The 20,247-nt window shown below is 38.4% G+C and overlaps 1 protein-coding gene across 2 annotated transcripts in view; it reads left to right on the forward strand.

Annotated features, from left to right (window-relative positions):
* The first annotated feature begins 7,006 nt into the window (after positions 1-7,006).
* Positions 7,007-20,247, forward strand: part of reep1 (receptor accessory protein 1) — a 43,465-nt gene continuing 30,224 nt past the window's right edge. For both annotated transcript variants that reach the window (XM_066720181.1, XM_066720182.1), the window contains exons 1-2: positions 7,007-7,156; positions 18,477-18,549. In XM_066720181.1, coding sequence (XP_066576278.1) covers positions 7,125-7,156; positions 18,477-18,549 — 105 coding nt within the window. In that variant the 5' untranslated portion in view covers positions 7,007-7,124. The remainder of the gene's footprint in view (positions 7,157-18,476; positions 18,550-20,247) is intronic.

Consider the following 20,247-nt stretch of genomic DNA (forward strand, 5'->3'; position numbering starts at 1 on the left):
TGGTAGGGGGAGTGGCGCGGTCGGAATACGTGCGTTTCTCAGCGTACTCCCGAGAAGGCGGCGCGGGGAGTGGGAAGGGTAGGTGTCTGCCGCTGCAATGCCACCTGCAACCTCGGAAAAGAGCTGGCTGTACGTGTTTCTGTGCGTGAAGGGTTGGTTTGCATCGGTGCATTTTACTGTGTTCAACTATAAAGGCATAGTTCTGGGTCGTGTGCATCCGTGATCTGCAATTGGCGTTTGCACATTCATTCATTCATTCATTCATTAATACCGGCCTTTATCAAGCTGCTGCAACACTGCCCATGCAGCAGTTTGCTAATCATTTTTGCACAGTTCCTCATACTTTGTTTTTAAGGTGCAGCTGTAGTTCTTGTAGTGTTGTTGCTGGCAGGTGTATGTGTGTATCAGCTGTTTAAATACTGACTATATTATTTATATGGACCAAACAGAGGTGTCCATGTGCTGCTATGTAATTAAGGTCCTTTTTAGCAGTCTTTTTCAGTGTCCTAAGCCTCAGTTTCTTTCACCCCTCCTCCATTTACATGTATACATTCACTGAATGTGCAGATGCAATGAAAACGAGCTCTCATTAGCTTTAAAGGCAGATCATAATTTAGCTTGACTGATAACCTATCCCCCCCCCCCCCCGCGATAAAAATTGATTTCAGATCAATCATTGCAGATGCACTTAATTAACTGTACCAGTGCATTGGTAAATGGGCTAGATGAATAAGGATACAGAGGACCAATACCTGCTGGTCTGCCTGTGTGATGGGAGGTATGGCGGGAGGTCTCCCATGCCAAGTGCTGACCAGGCAGGGCTGGACTGGCCAGTTTCCATACTGCGGTAGCACTCACTTCTTTGTGGGAGGCTATAGTCCAGACACAGAGCAAAGTGAAGCTGTCAGGGATTATAATAATCTTTTACTGAACAGATTAATAAAGCAGTTATCTGGATACATGATATCAGTGAGCCATGTTTTTACAAAATGCAGGAATGGATCAACTGTAAAGATTATTTAGATGTGTGCAGCAAATGATGCACTGTTCAGGGTAGAAAGCAATGTTGAAAGATGTACTGTCACAATGTACTGCTGAACATTAAAAGGGGATTTAACTGTTCTCATATTAGATTCCCAACTTATCATCATTCAAAAAAGCACAAAGCTGTCCTGCTCAAACTATAACTTCAGACCCATCCACAAGCAGGCAGTGGTAGTAGATCATCGATTTAATGCCACCGATGTCTCCAGTTTTGAGGGAGAATTTAATGTTCATTTCTCAACCATAAACCACCACCAAAGCTGTTTTAGTGAATTTGGCAGTATGTACAACTGGCCTCAGAAGCACAGACTACGTGTAACCACACTAGCCCAGGACCTCCACCTACATCTTTCTTTGTGAAAAAGTAGTGTACTAAAAGTGTACTGCGTCAAAATAGTACAAAAATAGTATACTTCTTCACCTGTGGGATCGTCTGAGACCAGCCACCAGGACAGCTGATGAAACTGTGGGTTTTCACAGCTGAAGACTTTCTGCACAAACTGTCAGAAACCATCTCAGAGAAGCTCATTTGCATGCTTGTTTCCTCACCTGGGTCTTGACCTGACTGCAGCTCTGGTGGTCATTCCTGCAGACAGCAGGCCAGTTGCATGGCCCCTCAAAACTTGACACTTGAAATCCATAAACTAGGGCCTAATGATTTTATTTCAATTTACTGATTTCCTTATATGAACTGTAATAGTAAAATAATTGATATTATTGTATGTTGCATTTATATTTATGTTCAGTATTGCTTTTCCTCTAAAAAGAAGAAACTTTGTAAACTTTGTGTACCCACTACAGCAGGGCTTCCCAACCTTTTCCATTCCAAGGCCCGCTTGATCAACATCATAAATCTGTGAGGCCCACTACCCACAAATCCATTCAAAAACTAATTTTTAAAAACATTTAAATACATGAAATACATTTGCATAATCGGTCAATGACGTCACATTAGCTAGTAAGTGTATAGAATTGAATTAAATCCTTTTTTTTTTGGTTTACAATTAATCCATATAAACAAAATAAAACATTCCCTTGTAGTTTAAAATGTGTTATGTCGAACAATAATCGTGTTTTATTTTTACAAGCACACGGTTTATATATAGGTAGGCTATTGATTTAACTTGCATGAAACCTTCCAGTAAAAGCACTTTACTCTTAATAAACTGTCTGTGTGGTGACGTATGCATGTTATCTTTAATTTATATTTTATTCAATAGAGAAAATAGTGTCGGAAATAACGAATCGGTATTAAAACGGTATAAAACCCTTGACGAATAAACCCCGGTGTTCAGTAACATTAAAAAAAGACAACTATACTGAAAGTAGTAAATACGAAAGACACTGGAACACAGTAACCTTAATAGTTAGGTTAACTAAAGAAAAAGACTCCCTTCTACAGTTTGTCAACATTATATATTTTTCTGTATATAATAATAATAATAATAATAATAATAATAATAATAATAATAATAATAATGGGTAAATTGCAATGAACTTAGTACGGAGCTGCTAACTAATCACGGGATCATCTCCAGTTTGTGCGCTGCTTTCAGTTCGACGCAATTGACCCATTAATCCTAATGAATGATACTAATTAAAATTCACATTGATTAAATGATCCCGGAGATTGGTAGTTCCTCCGTGATAATCCACTTTTCAGGTGTACAGCTTACATTCAACGTTTTGGGGGTCTTCTGTGCATTTAGCAACAAATCCCAAACAGCAGATGTTTTTCGAGACATTTGTTTAGTTTTTTTTTGCGTTTGCATTATATTGCACAACACTTTGCACGGTGGCAGATAAAGAAACATTATTGCAGAATAACACAGAGTGGTCCACATGCATGCTGATAGATGGGGGATAGTACTCTTTCAGAAGAAAAAAAAAGTTAAATTATCAGTGTAATCGTACATTTTCAAAATACAGTGTTTAAATTTAATCTGGTGCAATACCTGCTGACACAACGGTTTTTAACTTTGTTATATTGCACACATGTTATTTACGTAATGGGCATTATACAAATCAAATGTTTTAGTGTAGATAGACTACGAGTGACATCTGAAGTCAATGGCTGTATGTGAAACTGCATACTACTCATACTTTACGTACTACATACCAACAATTCAGTAATGTACGTGTAGTATGGGTAGTATGCGGTTTCCAATACAGACCATTTCTATCAACAAGATACAAAAATCACGTGACAAACCTTCAAAATCTCAAAATAGGATTACATTCACATGTATAGAAATATATTTACAGAAAGCATACACAGTCAGTACAGTAAAAAAAAATAGGATTGAGACTGAATTTCTGCTTTGTCAACCTTCACCACTTGAGGGGGACAGAGTGATATTACAAAGGAAACATTTTTTTTAAATGCTGACTATAACATTTACAGTTAATGAAAAATGCAAATTATTTGTCTTTTTAGTTCCTTCAAATCAGTATGAAATACTCTGTTTCATGTGCGTTCTATTCATTATAGTTTTATTGTGATATGGATATGTTTTTCTGATTGATAAAAATCCAATATACAGTATATTTCAACAATTTTAAGAGGTTTCTGATCTTCTTTACAGCCCTGACACAGTCCTAGATTTTAAAGTGCAATCTGTCAGTGAGTTGCTTTAAACAAGGATCTGACCATGGCTTTGCAACATCAGAGTTGGTTTCCCAAGGAAATCGAGATAAAAGTGATAATAATTCACTTTTTAGTTACCTTTTTATATACAGTAAATCTATCATGTTAATGTCAATAGCACAGGAAAACAGGAAGCTATCTTGTTCACCTTTGCCTTGATGGTTACTGGTTAAAGAGTTTACAGTTTTATGGATTTGTCCTATATGTTTCCATGGCCACAGTGCAAACATACACATAGGCTGCAAAGAAACAAGCAGGACATAATCCTCACCAGTGCTCCCAAATTCTGTCAAAAAACCTGGATTGAACATCACTACAGATGTCACTTGCACGGTTCTGGAGGAGAGCACTACAGGGTCAGTCTTGTAATTCAGATGGCAATAGTGGTATACAATTTGTCACATAGATCAGCTTATCTGAATTGTTTGTGTATTGTACGGCATGTTCTGGGTTCTTGGTGTAAACCATTGTAACCAACCTGCTATTGATTATGTGGTTTTTCAGACTAAGGTTTTTCCCCTCAATATTTGCTCCATATCATGTAATACAAACACAAGAGGCGTGTTGGAAAATGACTGTCCATATTCCCTGCTGCATTTTAAAGTGGTCTTGTATGGGCCTTGACTGTGAAGTGACTGGTACATTGTCTGGCTTTAGTATTGTGGACTTCTCTGTACTAAGCCAGTCCCTGCTGCACTCGCTGGCAGCCCACCCTGTCATCATCATGGCCGATTCTTCACTCCACACCATTGACCTACTTTGTCTCGGCTCGCCATATGCATGCTGCAATTGACCTGTCTGTTCCCATGGTTATCATGTAAACATGCCTATTCTTCAGTATCAGTGCAGAAACTGGTAAAGCTTTTATTTTCACCCAGAGTTCTGGTTGTCTCTGTATTTGTATATGAGCAAGCATCTATAATATAAACATGAATGTATTATTTATTCATTTGTTAGACTGCCTCATCCCATGTAAATTATGGTACTGCAGTATTGAACTTCGTTTTTGTTCACTATTTGAAAACGACTTAACTTTCAAGGTCCTGAAAATACAAGTGGTAACACTGCTTTTCCTGTGGTATATTTGTATTCCAAAGTAACTGCCACTTGCTAAACCATGAAACCAACATTTGTAAATGTCTAACCACTGCCTGAATGATTTAGTTTCATAGTGGCAGTCCTGAAGTTTATCCTTGTTAACGTTGGTTTAGATCTTAAAATGTGGACAGCAAGAGCTATGTCCTTTTATGTCATAAGCTTGGAAACTACATTCAGTGTGATGCCCACAAACTCACCATAAGCAAGTGTGTGTGTGTGTGTGTGTGTGTGTGTGTGTGTGTGTCTTTATTTCCTATCCAGTGCTCACAGATGGAGAGAAACCTGAGATCTGACACAACTTGAAGGCAGTGCAGTCTCAGCTGTCTCTGATGACTTGCATGTTGCTTTACAGTGACCAGCACAGGGAGTCCTTTTTAATGAAACCAGCGCATACATAGACCACTGTTTTACAAGAGCGAGTTTAACCACAGTAACATTTGAATGAATTTGGTGTCCTGATTATGTACGTTACTTTTCTCATTACAATGATTTACTATGAATAAACACATTGAGTTGGGTCTGATTTCTAAAGAGGGCTCCAGTGTACAGTTTGGCCTTGTTTCATGCAGTCTGAAACATGTAATGATTCATTTGCAATCCACCCAAATAAAATATAAATATACCAGCTACTACGGAAACATTAGACCCCTAATAAATGCTTACTGATCACCTTATAGACAGATCTTAGGGACTCCTCAGCAATGATCTTGATATGGCATGTCTGGATTACTTGGCTTGCTGAGCCTTGGGTACTCAGACAGCATACAGTTGTACTTCAGTCCCCAATCGATGCTTTAAAGGGAAAGATAAGGATACTAATGTATGGTGTCTGCACAGCTGTTAGTCCAGGGGCAAGTAGTTCACAGTGTGACAGAAAGAGGAAAGGAGAGTATCACATTGTATAGTGGTCAGCAGTGTGTGGGACAACCTGCTTCCTCCTGTCAACAATTCACCATCCCAGTCTACTCAGCACTCAGTGTTTCATCTTGCACAGTCCCACTCTCTCACCAGCTCTGCCTAGACTTTGGCTCTTTATTGTTTTTTTATTTGTATTTAATTTAATTTAATTATACATATGAAAACCTCTCTTTTTGTATTAAAATACAGTCATGTATGTACTTTAAGGTACTGTAAGGCTTTTTTTTTTTGGATTACTTGATATTCTTAAATGGATTCATATTGATGTTCTTAATTCACAATAAATTAAATCAGTTCAAGTTCTTCAAACCTAGACTATATTTTTATTCGGTCTCACATGATAACACATTGTCCTCATTTCATTTTGCATGCATGCTTTACAAAACATATATAGATGTTACTCATCCACCCACATGAACATTTAGTCATAATATCAAGGTTTTATTTGAAATTGTTGTTTGTACATTTGTATTCATATGGACACTTACCCTAAAAGATCTAATGGCACTGACTGCATCCCAGTTGACCTTTGACACAGCGGGTGTGTCTTAACAAGGACATCTGTTTCTCATTTGGAATCCCCAAGCAGAAGGGTCCCACATGCCTGAGCTTCTCTATACTGTCTTCCCTCTCACTTTTAACCACAGTGGCATGTCTATTCATAGCCAAAGCACAGATCTGTGTGCACAAGAACAGGATTCCAGACACTATTAGCAGACAGAGCCTTCACTCAAGCCTTTTCCCATCTTCAGAGCTCTGGGTTCAAGTACAGCTTGCATCACTGGAGGAACAATCTCTGGGATTTCACTCTAGTTGGAGGCAGACATCACACCACACCCTAAAACCAGTTTACTACTGGGCAAAAATAGGCAGCAGATTTACCATGTGGTGCCCCAAGAGGATGCTTTCTCTTGGGTAGGTTTGGCTGAGTCAGTGGGAAGCGTGCATTATTTGCTCTTTGACTGCAGAACTTTATTTTCTCCAGTGCAATTTGTCACTCAAGTATGCAGTTATTTAAAATAAAGAAAATTAAATCACTATAAATTGCAGCATGAACATGCGTATACAAAATAAACATAGTATGGTGCTTTTATTATTACAATAAGTATCATTTTCATTAAAAAACAAACACTAAATGTAACTGAGAGGCACTAAAGGCTCCTTAAATACCGAGTGAGAGTCATTATGGTGTAACTCATTAACAAAAATACACTTTTAGTCTAGACAACCTTATTTCTGAGTAGTTTAAGCACATCCCCTGTGTGTGCTCCTCGTCTTTGGCTAACCCGAGCGCTCAACACGACGCCTGCGCAGACGAGACGGACAAATGGCTGAGACTGGGGGCCGCTCACTCTGCTCTTAGCGCCCAGACACAGCAACTCCTCCCTGCCCAGCCGCACACAGCCTCCACAGCGCCATGGTCTCATGGATCATCTCTAGATTGGTGGTGTAAGTCCGAATATTATTATTATTATTGTTGATTGGTGTGTTTTTATCGGCTGGCAATTACAAAAAAACGACTAAAACGCACCAGGTGCCTGTCAACAGAGCTGCGCCGCCGTGTCCGGACTTGGTCCCTAAATTTAGGCAGCAGCAGCAGCAGCAGATGTTGCTCATGGGAGCTGCGGGGACACAGTAAACAGGCAGATAGGGAGGTTTGGCAGTGAAATGTCAATTGCATGTACCCTGACATGTGTTTGTGGAGATATGATATTTGATTTTATTTCTGTTATATTCAGGCTCTTAAGGTCGAGCCCTTTTATGTAAATGAACATCGTCTTTGCGTTTAAGCCAGACGTTGTATTTATTTTTCATGAGAGGCACTCCTTTTTTTGTATCCCTTTTTCGGTACAGTTAAAAGCCTGTACCAACACATCAGTACACGGGATGCATAATCCTTTTGTTATCTGTATCATTATCGTGCGTTGTGAATTTGGACAGGTTTATGTGGAGACACATGTTGGGTTGATGAATGATAAGAAGGCATAACATCTGCAGGCGATGACCATTATAAGTAAATACGTTGAATGGTTACAGTCGTGGATATATATGTTACAATTTACTATCGATTGCGTTGCATTTGGCTGTGACGTAACTAAGGCGCTGTCCGAAGTCATTCAGTGCCAATGCTTCTAATCACTGGTTTTCATTCTGAGCCTTTTCCTTTGAAATGAGCTGTCAGACGAGACCGGACAAAGGCTACATTTAATCATTATTTTAGAATCATTATATATTTTTTTAATTTTATTTTTTAAAGCATATCAGTGTTTTGTTCGGCTTTTCGGGCATTCATTTTTACAAGGAAAGCCTGACGGACACAAACACTGAACGTGATGGGCCAGATTCTCTTTAATGATACAAATATTGCTGCTATTGTCTCCTCTCCGTGTTTTTTTATTAGTATTTTAAGGAACACTTCAGCTGACAGATGTCTGGAATTGTAATCACTAATTGTATTCATTGTCTGTACACATGTTTATAATGGCCTAATATCTAGTTGCTTAAAAGAAAATAAAGCTCTTTCAGTCACTCATCCATAGAGCTATTCGTCAGATGCATTAATTTATTGTGTGTCCTTTGTTTGGCAAACTGCTTTTAGACGTTTCAGTTGCAAGATATACAGTTGTTACGTGGCAACATACTTCTTATCTCCTATTATGCATTTGTATCCTGGGGCAAAAATGTCTCGCAGGTTTCCTATAGCAGGCTACATAGCTTATGGATATTAAATTGCTTTGTTGCTTCTTTAAATGTTTATATATTCCAAAATACACACACATTTAGATTACTTCAAGAAAATAATATAACCTTGGAACCTCTCTTTATACCTATAACCTATACCTATACCTATAACCTCTCTATAACCTCTCTTTGTTCATATTAACAATCACGTTTCCTTAAGGCTTTAATTATAAAATGTTTATTTTTCCCTAGCAACATCAGTGTTAGCTTCTGAGTGTTTTCACTGCTTAATAACTGTTCACTATCATTAACTTCACTTACCTGCCCAACACAATCAAGAGGTTGGATACCTTAAGGCTTTAATTCGCACAGTAGATTCATAGATTCAGTGAGGAATGTAATTGACATTGAGGTTAAATAAGATTACAAGATGAGAGGAAATTGTATGTTTTGACTACCAGACATTTCAAATAAGGTAACTAATCAAAATCTGAATCTGAAAAGAAAGTAGATGCTGAAAAAGATAATGTTAAGAAATACTCTCGATGGCCAATGTGATAGGTGATTTATGAATGTATAGTGGCGATGTTGTTTGCTTTCATAAAAAGATATAATAAGGCCTGACATTTTTACAATTTATAGATACTATTGTTTCTGATTGTACTAACCATAATAAAGATTAAACTTTTTTTCTGAAAGTTGTATTTCATTATATGTCTGTCAAACCATAATTTGTGTTTTTATTCAATTGTTAGTAAGGTATACCTGAAAAGCATGGGTCCAGTTTAATTGGAATTATAAAAATGTCATAGGTAAAAGTAGATAGGCACACCATGACAATGCACTTTTGTTTGCATACTGAATTCAGTTGACCTAGTCTTGTTTGCATTGGTTAATCAGAAGGTTCGATATAACGCTACATACAAACTTGTAGTTAAGCCATTCAATTTACTTTAATCTGGGCCTAAACAATGATTTGAAATATTCTGAGATACTCAAGGCTCAAATAAACTATTCTACGGTAATTTTCGCAGCGGTTGCCATGTAAAATCAGAAAATGCCACTAATGATTCTCACACTACCATGTTATTTATGGCATGTGGTCTATAAATATGAGCTGTAGCCTAAATACTGTGTAAACAATACAAATACCATGCATCTCTTAGATCCGTTAAGTGTGGGTTATAATATTAATATATTTTACAGTTAATATATATGTTTTTTTCTTGTAATGCAGATTACTGTTGTTGATTCATGTTTTGTTCTTTTCAAATAAGAAACACAATATAAAAGCTTGACAGTCTACATAGAGCTATATCAATCTTAAGTTTCAATTTAATTTTGGAAGAACATTGTCAGCCAGCAGCCAGAAACCAAAATTTTTTCATATTTTAATTGTCTTTCAGTTAAATACTTATTTTATTGTATTTGTTGCAAATGCAGTGCACCGGCCTCTCTTGGTCATACTGAATTAGCCTGTAAGTATCTGCCAATCATTTTTTAAGTGTCATGTGACCATGAGTAATAGAGTAATAGACTCTTTAAAGTATTTTGGATTGCATTCACAAAGCTATACCTGGGCCTCAATATTATTGCTCTTGGCTGTAAGTCTTGGCTTTACATCAAAGTTAATCATGAGAGCTTCATGCTGTAGAAAGGGAGTCAGCAAAGTGTATACTGTATAGTTTGATGCAACTAGCCAGCACTGCAGATCCCATAGTCATTTGACCAGCATCACTTATATTAGAGTAATATTGAATGTGCATGCATACAAGAATCAGCAAACTGACTTTTTTCTTTTAATATTATTAGTACTTTCCCCCCTTCTAAATAACACCAGTGCATTGCAAATTTAGGTACCACAGCTCATTGTGACTGTCAAAAGTAGTGCCATTTATTTATTTGTTTCCTTGAAAAGTTTTAGGACCACAAATTCAAAGTGGGGCACTTGTTTCCCTCCCCTGTGCAGCAGAGCAGAGATACAGCCCTTAAAAATAGCACAGGTGGAGTTGGAGACGATTTATATCTGGGGGTCATACGTCCCTGTGGAGAAACAGTTGTGGGATCAGTGCAGTGAGTTAAATTAAACTCCCTGGCTCTCTGCCTGCTGTGCTGCAATCCTAGAAAACTGGACACCTCTTCCTGGCTGGGAGTCAACACCCTTCACAGTGAGGCCTGTTTTTTTGTTGTGTTTGTTTATTTTGTAATTTTGTTGAATGTCAGCATATGTTGTAGTTAAAAGCTCAGTTTCCTGATAAGAGTTTGAGCACACGTGTCTGGATGGTCTATAATCACAGTCAAATAAGTAGAGGTGTAAAGATTTCAATGTCTGTTTCCCTGAAATGAATTGGTGAGAACAAGTAGGATGCACAGAGCTGTGCTGTGGAGCCCTGGTCAGTTTGTCACTTAAACCGAGGTCTATGTAAGTGTCATGGCTGTTAGTTGGGAGGAGGGTACAGTAAACAGGAATGCCGTGCATTTTGCCGATTAAGCAATCGTCAACATTTGCTGATGTCAGCCTGCTATTGTTCAGTCATCTCTGTTAGTTGTTGGGTTACAGGTAGACAGCGTGTGTGTGTGAGCTTCCCAGCCACAGTCTGTGGTGACTGACTGACTAGGGTGCACATGCCTCAAAGCATATGATAATTTCTAATCCTCTCCAGAAGGCCCAGAATAAGTAAATGAAAGGTAAAATGAAAGCATTTCTCACTGAATTTAGACGTTGTACTCGGGTGAGCCCTGTATTTTACAGAGAAATACACATGCCCACCCACAGTGTTAACAAGAAGTCTCTGTAATCATATATCATAGAGGGTTGAGTGTACGTATTAACTTATGATGCAAATCCAATTTGTAACCCCAGGGAGTTGATGTATCGGTTACAGATAAGATTAAATCATGAAAGCCAGACTGCTTTGAGTTTTCTGTCTCCATTTCGCTGTGGCTAAAAACAATTGCAAAGAGGTCATCAAAATATGACCTGATTAATTAGGTCTGACAGACTGTGACAAGTGGAAAGTATATTTGTAAAAGTCCCAGAGAGAAGTTTCAGAATGAAAACTTTTCTGCATGCTGGCAACTCATTTGTGTTTTGGAAATAAAACAAGGTTAATCCTAGATTATCTAACTGCACTGTAGTCACCAGCTAAAGGCCTGCCATTTTGAACCAGCTTCAACAGTCTTATAGAGGTAACTTTGATCCTGTTACCATTGATCGATCACTTTCACATTACCGTTGTTCAGTATAAGTAGTAGCACAGTACCAACTCTTTTGCCAAACTGTCAATGAGGATTAGTTAAAACAGTTCTATTCACACAAACGGAAGACTCACAAGTCAGCTATATGTTTTTGTTGCCATCCAATGTGTGTACATCTTACTGACAACAGTTTCCAAAAGTGGCAGGTAACCTAGAAATAAGCAGGAGCATGATGAACTGTTGTAGCTCCTCGACAGCAGAGACACATTTACATGGACAGACTCTTGCATTCCCTGACAGTGAAGTTTTTCAAACAGAGTGAAATAAAGAAGGAAGCGATAATAGCCTTAAATGTTGCTAGAATTATTCACATTCTTAGGGAAAAGCATGCTACAGCTAGTCAGCATGACCTTGAGGCATGCTTAATTCCTGTCTTGTGTGCTTTTTGCCCTCTTAACTCTGATGTTTTCTGCTAATCCCCATCTCCATATATTGGTTGAATTAACCTTCTCCTCCATCAGAGCTGGACTCCTTGTACTTGAATGTAGTCTCATGACTGCTGTCTCCATTCCTCTGATAAACAAGATTTTCTTTTAGCAACTTCTTTCAAAATCTATATTCATTTGAAGGCTGCTAAAATCTAATCACAGTTGCTCAGAAAATCTGATTAGTGGTAAGATTTGTGACGCACAGTCTGACAGAGACTATCTGCGTGTTTTTCTGGTTCAGGGAAGGCCTTCACACTTTACTGAATGTTTATTCATAATAAAGGCAGTAAATCACCTGAAATAACATATCCTGAGACAGGTACAAATACTGTCCATTTTCTTAAATTACATTTCTTAGCCTGTTATTCTCATCTCTTGAGTTAATTGAGATTGCACTGTATATATGCAGAAGATCTTCAGATGTGGGCTATCATTCAAAGCAGGCTTCCTCCTTTTATTAATTGTTTCAGCTGTCCAGCTTCCTCAAAGTGAGAGGTTCAGATCATGTATGAAAATTAAATACATTTACTTTAAACTAACACAAATACTAGGTCTTTATTGGCCAAATATGTTGTTTTCTGATTTTGTGTTTGACGGGGAGAAAGTTATATTTATTCCTATTTTATAATATCTTTTTGTGTGCCTAGCAGACTCTAATGATTTTATCATTATTGATTTGGAAATACAATATATTACTACACTAACGAAGTAATAAGTTTCAATTTATATAGTGAGGTTTGATGTATATATGGCCTACTTTTTCATGGCTTGATTTGCATTATTTTGAACTCTTACATAACATTTCTGCAGGAGTTTTCTGCCTATGTTTCTGTTTGTCCTGGAAACCGGAAGAAAGCTTTCTTTTGCATTGGGAAAGACACAGAGTCCCATTAGTCTGTCATGTTTCCTGGCTCTCTACCCATTGTGCAGTGATGTCTGCTTTACTTATTGAGAGTGTGATCCTCCCTGATCCTCCCTGAGAAGCCCTCCTATCATCTTGTCTCAGGACTCACAGAGTTGGGCCTGCTTGCAGTGATAAGCAGAAACAGTGTAGTTAGGAGACTTGCCCCCGCCTAATCCTGCCAAAACGATTGCCCTGTTGCATCCTTGACTTTGAAATGAGCACTGTTTTCAAAATAATTAAATGAAAACTGCATGTGTGAACATGTATACATGCTTACATAAACTCATTGTAAACTGCTGGTTCTCGTGTATATCCTAATTATGTAGTGTAAACATAACCTACCGTAAGGTGGCATAAGATCACATGAATTAGCTATGGGTTTGTGCAGTGTTTCCTACAGTGACATGGCACAATGCGTACAGCTTGTATTCACAGGTGGATATATCACCCAGTGGGGGGAAGTACTGTGCCACACCTGTCTCTTGGCTGTGACATGGCACAGGTCTGGAGATATGAAGGTATTAAGCTTGTCGGTGTCATATTGAAGAAAAAAACGTCTTGTAGAAAGGCAATCCACCTCACCGGTCTCATCCCAGTACATGGTGATAGTTGCTGTGGTTTCGTGTTTCTGTGAAACATTGATTGTTTCAAAAGATCCTGGAACGGATGGCGATAAAACCTAATTGAAAAGTTGTAAGTGTATTGTTAAAACTCAAGAAGACTGCCATGAAGATTTTCTTTGAGGCCATTGGGGAAATTTGAAGAGTTCCTGAACTTTCTTGTGTTGATTCATCCTCGTTTGTGGCATATTAAGGGAACTTTAAATGTTGGCATGTGTTCTGTTGGTGTACCTCAGTGAAATAGATGTTGTGTTGAAATACCTTGTCTCAAGTCTGCTTGGATGGTTGAAGGATGGCAGGAAGATCAGCCAAGGTGTTGACTGTGTAGGGAAAAGGGTTTAGAGCACAGATCAATATAGCAGAAAGTACAGTATTTTTTATAAAGACAACTGTCAAAGTTATGTGTATGTCTGTGGCCACATCTTTTTTATTTTACTACTACAAACAAACTACAAACTTTGTATGCACAGCATCCTTTCTTTTATACCTTGTTGTGACCATTTTCGGTTTTTGGTTTTAGTGCTTGGTGCCCAGGCACTGTGTATGATGGTAATTGGCCTGTGCTTTAGTCAACCTATTAATGACTGAGAATAGTTTAATAAGGTCTCTGATTTTGCTTCCTCTCTTGACTGTCAAATAGTTTAGTTTTTTCAGCTCATATCAGAAGTGACATCCTGCTCAAAGTTGCAACTTTGGAATTTTATATTCTGAAGTCCACAGAAGTTTGTTGTATTCTTCTAAATTATTATTTTAATTGTGTCTTTCATTTGTCATGTCATCTTCTTTCATCCTAATTCTGTTCTGTGCCATGTTGAATTGACATTCAGGCATGCCAGTAATTTATTCAAAATGGCATGGAAGGCATTTTTAAGTCCTTTGTCTGGTAAAATATTTAAAGGCTATTTTCACACATAGAACAGACCAGTAGGAGTTCCTTCATAAAAAATTAAAATTAGTTGCATGTATAATTTATAGGAGCACTGGTCGATTGCATTAGATAGGTGTGACAGGAGGTGGACAGTGGGTTTTGCGGTATGCATAGTTCCCATGTGCAGTATTCATAATTTATAAAATGTTTAAATATGTATAGTGTATTATACATATATTACAAACATATGACAGATGCAATATACATAGATGGTAAATATACAAGTTCTCATGTTTTTTAAAGTCTTATTTCAGGGATACTGTGAATATGAAATGTATCACTTTCTTGTTTGTGTGTTTCTGCTGAGCATACACATTAAGTTTGCTATGTATGAGATGGTGTGTTTTGGGTCTCTTCTGAACCTGTCAAAATATTTCTGGACCCTTCATATGCTTTTGTATTTTATCATTCCATATGGAATGCCATTGTTGTCATACATTAAATGTGGCCACATTATGATGTTTAAACAGCTGTTGGTTTTAGTGAGGAAACTGAACTGTATTTAATGTTTTTTTAATTATTAAAAAAAAGTTGATATCTTTTTCTTTTATGTGCCTCAACTGTAAAATTAGATTATTGATTGGTGTAAAGCGGAAATGTCTAATGGTTTCCAACAAGTCATTGTGCAGAGCGCTCTTTGGCAATGAGTGGCCTGGAAAGTGGTGTAGGGCGTATTTCTGTCTGGCTTTGTGAAGGTGACCGTAGCTGAGCTCAGCAGCATGCTGGGTTAAGTGCTTCACGTTTGTGTGCTGCTGTGGACAGCTCCAGTTGCCTGCCCAGACAGTGCTTCAGTGCTACATTCCCAGTGCTTTTGATTTTTCAGCGTTTTCCATTTTTCCTAATCAATTGCCTGTCCCTTGGGACTCTTTCTGAGGGTGAGTTTTGCATTCACTACATTAAATATCTCTTGTGTGCTTGTAGTATGATCTATTATTCAAACTGTGAACAAGCTGGTTGTGCCAGACTCCTGCACTGGAATGGGCTGAAGGACTGGTATTTGACTGTACCTGCTCTATTGTATTCTGTCTATGAAACACACTTTCCAAATAGATCATTTAAAGAAAATGTTTTTGCAGCCTAAACTGTGCTTTCCTAAACTTATTACTAAATGCACAGTATTCAAGTCTTTATAATACTTGAAATGACCTCAAATAAAATAAGATCATAAAGGGTTTTGTCTCTGGCTGCCCCTTTAAAAAAGCAGTCAAACCATGTGTTACTTCACACTTATAGAAAACTGGTGGCAAAACATGCTTGTCACACTGTGACCTGGGCGGTATGCATGCCAGCTGCCTGGGTGGTATGCAGGATGGGACAGAGACCTGAGAATGCATCACTATATAGTCAGATATCTCCTTTGTTTCTAATAATTAACCACAAGCAGACTATCATTACTCAGTTAAGTATTTCAGTATCAGGAAAACCTCTCCAGCCAGGGGTCCCCAACCGGTTGATCACGATCTACCTGTCGATTGTGGGACCTCTCTGAGGGGCTCGCCAAACGATTTAGAAAATACAAGCAAATTAGCTGCTCCCCCAGAACCCGGAAGAAAGTACCGTCAGCACCCACCCCCTGTCCCCACCCCCCGCCATGTGAGCCAGTAGCTCACATGATGAAAAAGGTTGGGGACCCCTGTCTCCAGCTGTAATGAGCTACAGAGAAACTATTGACAAGAATGAGTCTTCTTTAAAAAGAAATGTGGGAGTATTTTTAATTAAACCAAACCAAACAAACAACTAACACAAATGTATATCTCTGTCTGATCCAATTCAGTCCTATACAGACATTTCAGCGAGTTATTGCACTAATAGAACAAAATGGTCACAGTGAGATGATAGTATCATTTAGGGAGGTGTTCTTTTTCTTGGCAGGAGTGAGAGCTAAAACTGAGACCAGCTGCACAACTGTGGTGATGGCAACAAAAAAACTACCATTTTGTCCTACAATAAACCCCCAGATCTGTAACTGATTTAAGTGCATCATCATGTTTTTACTTGTGCTTACAGGAACTAAGATTAGAACTAAGTTTACTTTGAAAGCACTTGTCCACATATCTAGATTCACTATTAGCTGGATCATTCCCTGGCATCATATGTTACCCACTGCTTTAATAGTAAATAAACCTACGTTCTCCTGCTTAAAGGCTTTACAGCTTTGTTTTCATGCTTTCCAGATTAATGTGATTCCCTCTGATGGTATTACATTATCAAGTCTTAGTTCCTGCCATCTGTTTGAAGCATGTGATCCCGCATTATCATTACATTTTCTGCCTGCTTGTAGACTGTCAGTTCTCCTGCGCAGCACACATTATACATGCAGAGAACGTTGGTACAACCAGTTAATCCATAAACCTGATAAGCTTTTCACCTCTGTAAGCCTGTGCAAAAGTCCAGTGCACAGTAGGTCAATGTGTGTACAGCGTCTACTACTCTCTCTAGATATAACTTCACATCTGAAAAACCAAGTAGGTTTGGGTCATACAGAAAAAGAGGCTATGGGTTGGATTGGCTTTAGGACTTAAATAAGTTGCCATGAGAGCTGCATATATGTTGTATGGTTTAAATTATGACCAAAACCAAAAATACCAGTCATGTTAATTCATGCAGTCATGCTGACATTCCAGAATGTGCACCCTGCAGAAGACTTCTAGTTGTTTACTGAGCTGATAGTTACTCAGTCTCCAAATCCACTTTTCATGGACACTAATTTACAGCAGACATTTCTTCTTTTTGCTTTACAGCTGCAGTTCTTCCCCAATGTTAGCACACCCGTGCTCGTTAACTGTGTCAAAAACAATCCTCGCCCAAAAAGAGACCATCACAACAGAGACCATAATTAATAAACTAAAATTAACAAACAGTGGAAGAGCATATTAATGTAATAGCATTGTGAGGCATGTCAAAATGTCTGCACACTCTCTGTTCAACAGAGGATGTTTGGAGATGGTGTATGCTGTGCTGCCTGGAGATGGATGCTAGAAGGGGCTTCATTACAGGTGTCCCCTATCCCAAAAGCAAATATATATTGATAATGAAAGGGAATCCACCTCATCATTGCCGAAAGACTTAGACCAGCTGTCAGTTTGGAATGAAAGCACATAAACAATTGCACTGTGAAAATGTAAATGCAATATAAACGCTATGCTTGAGTTATATATAGCTGAGCAGGTCAGTGAGGGTGAGTTTTGAGGAGTGGTTTTGTAGGCAGAGCTGGAGACGGTATGCTGTGAATTTGTCATATTCCGTTAAGTGCAGCTCAATGGCCTGTGAGAAACTGGGCCTTGACATGATAAAAGAAGACTAAGCGCCTGTGTGGAAAATACAAAAACACTGATATTACATAATGGCTTTCATAACAGGTATCCCACCTTTCTAAATATTTCAGTACATTTTTTAATTAGCCTAATATCACTTTCTCCTTCCAGTGATTTAGTTAGCAGACAATTTTGGCTACGTTTTCTTATAATGCCACCCCTAAGATAATATCCGCATTGAGGACACTTGAGATCATGAACAGAAACAATCACTGCATTGTGGGCAATGGCTCATTTTTGTTGATTGTTCTTTGTGATATGCAACAGGATACAAGGGCAGTGTTAGAAATATATTTTGTAATGTTTAATTTTGTATTTTTCCTGCATTCCTTTATGTATACCGGTAATGGACTGAATTAACTTTTTTACTAATTACATTTTTAATGTCTGTGGAGTACGTTGAATGCTCAGTATAGCTATTAGGCTAAATAAAGTAGAGGCATATATTAAAAGCTTTGTAGCACTATGGAAAAGGGAAATTACATGGGTGAAGTTCTGTGACCAACAATGATGTAATGTCAGTCGTTAAAGCATTGTTGGTGGGGTTCTGCTAATTCATCATGAAGTGACAGTTTGGTCATGAAAATTGTTATTAATGGAAACCCAAATCTAATTTCCTCTTCTTGTTTTTTTAGGCTTATTTTTGGCACACTTTACCCTGCATACTCTTCATACAAAGCTGTGAAATCCAAGGACGTTAAAGAATACGTGAGTATACTAGTATACTATCAAAGGTTATCAAAGTTTAATTAATGTGAAGGAGATTTGTAACATCTGTAAACTTGTATATGTATGTTGTTAGCCATTTCTAACTAGCAGGGGCCACACAAGGCTGCATTCTCAACCCTGTGGTCACTTTAGTCGAGAATCTTCTGCATCCAAATGGAAATCTGCCTTGTGAGGAAATGCACTGCAGTGTAGTCAGAAATGTTAGTGTTAGGGGGATCTGGAAAGCGCCAAGAAGGATAGTCTTCATGACTGAAAGCCAGGGATATTATCAAGTCTATAGAAACCCAGAAGAAGGTTTCTGACCAGTTATTTTCGATCAGTTTGTGATTGTTATTTGTTTGTTGTTTTTTTGTGAAATGCACTGGGCGCCAACATAATGCTTCTCCCCATTCTCTAACAATAAACTAATTTGTTTGGCACCTGGCTGCAGCCTCCTTGGGGTCTAAACCCCAGATCACAAGGAATGTTCTCACATATTATATAATATAATATAGTTATAGTTTACATATTGTTAAGAATCTCCCTCACACTAACTTGCACTTTGCACTACAGTGCCCCCCTGTGTGCATGTTTTCCCCATGTCTGTGTGGGAGTGCAACACTTTCTTCAGACATGTGCCAAAGACATAGGTTAATGGGCCCTGTGTGTAAGTTAGTGGTCCATGACCCTCTATTGGTGGTTATTGATGATGGATGAATATATATTGTGGCACCATGGGGGGTTGGACTCGGTGCCAGGGCTCTCAGGCGGGGGCTTAGGAAGTGCAAAGGCAGGGTTATGGTGTGAAGAGGGTGTTTCATTGTACACAGTGTGCCATGCTCTTACCAAAAGAACATACAAAAACTCAAAATCAAAACCTAGTTCATCTTGAGCCTTAACTCAACTTGTAACAAAGTCCCTCTCTAAACAGATATCTAATAATAAACAGATACACACTAGGAACCAGTCAGTCCACATCCATAATCCATTGTCCAAAAGCCATGTTCAAATTCAAAGTACTTTGCCGTGATCAGTTATGTCAAATGCTGAACTCTCGCTCACTCTCCAAATCCCAGCCTCCTCCCTGCTTCTCCACAAACAGAGCGTCAGTATCATTGTTATACTGCACCACTCCGTACCGCCCACTTCCACAGCTTCCTGGGACAAAGATAATCTGAGCGGGAGACACAGTGGTTAAATAGTGTCTCATTTCTGTTTCAGCTGCTCGAATATTGTTTGTAGGTGCTGTCATTGTTAGAAAGACGGTGAACAATGTGTAGGGAATGCAAAATTAAAACAAAACAAATAATAAACGGACACATTCCTTTACATTCTGTAAAGGCAGACATGGATGCTGGAGGACGTTCAGGAAAACATTTGTGGCAATCGACAATATTCCTGTTCTTACATCCTTTATGTATTATGTATCCTTTGTTTGAGGTGATTGCCTGCTATTCTGTGAGCTCTGATATTGATATTTGCTAGGAGCATTAGCTGTAAAAGCTCCTTCTGAAAAGACCTCTAAAACCTGTGTGGAAGAGTTGATTAGCATCACCCAAACCAAGGCCTGTTGGTGAATTGAATTACTTGCCAGCTTTGCTTCCTCACTTAGTGGATTCTTGTCAAGCATTTTTAGTATAGAATGACAGAAAGCAAGTAAGAAATACTTGGGATGTGTAATTATTGAAAAAGTATACC

The sequence above is a fragment of the Amia ocellicauda genome, chromosome 13, assembly GCF_036373705.1.
Source record: "Amia ocellicauda isolate fAmiCal2 chromosome 13, fAmiCal2.hap1, whole genome shotgun sequence".
In the NCBI taxonomy this organism is placed as follows: domain Eukaryota; kingdom Metazoa; phylum Chordata; class Actinopteri; order Amiiformes; family Amiidae; genus Amia; species Amia ocellicauda.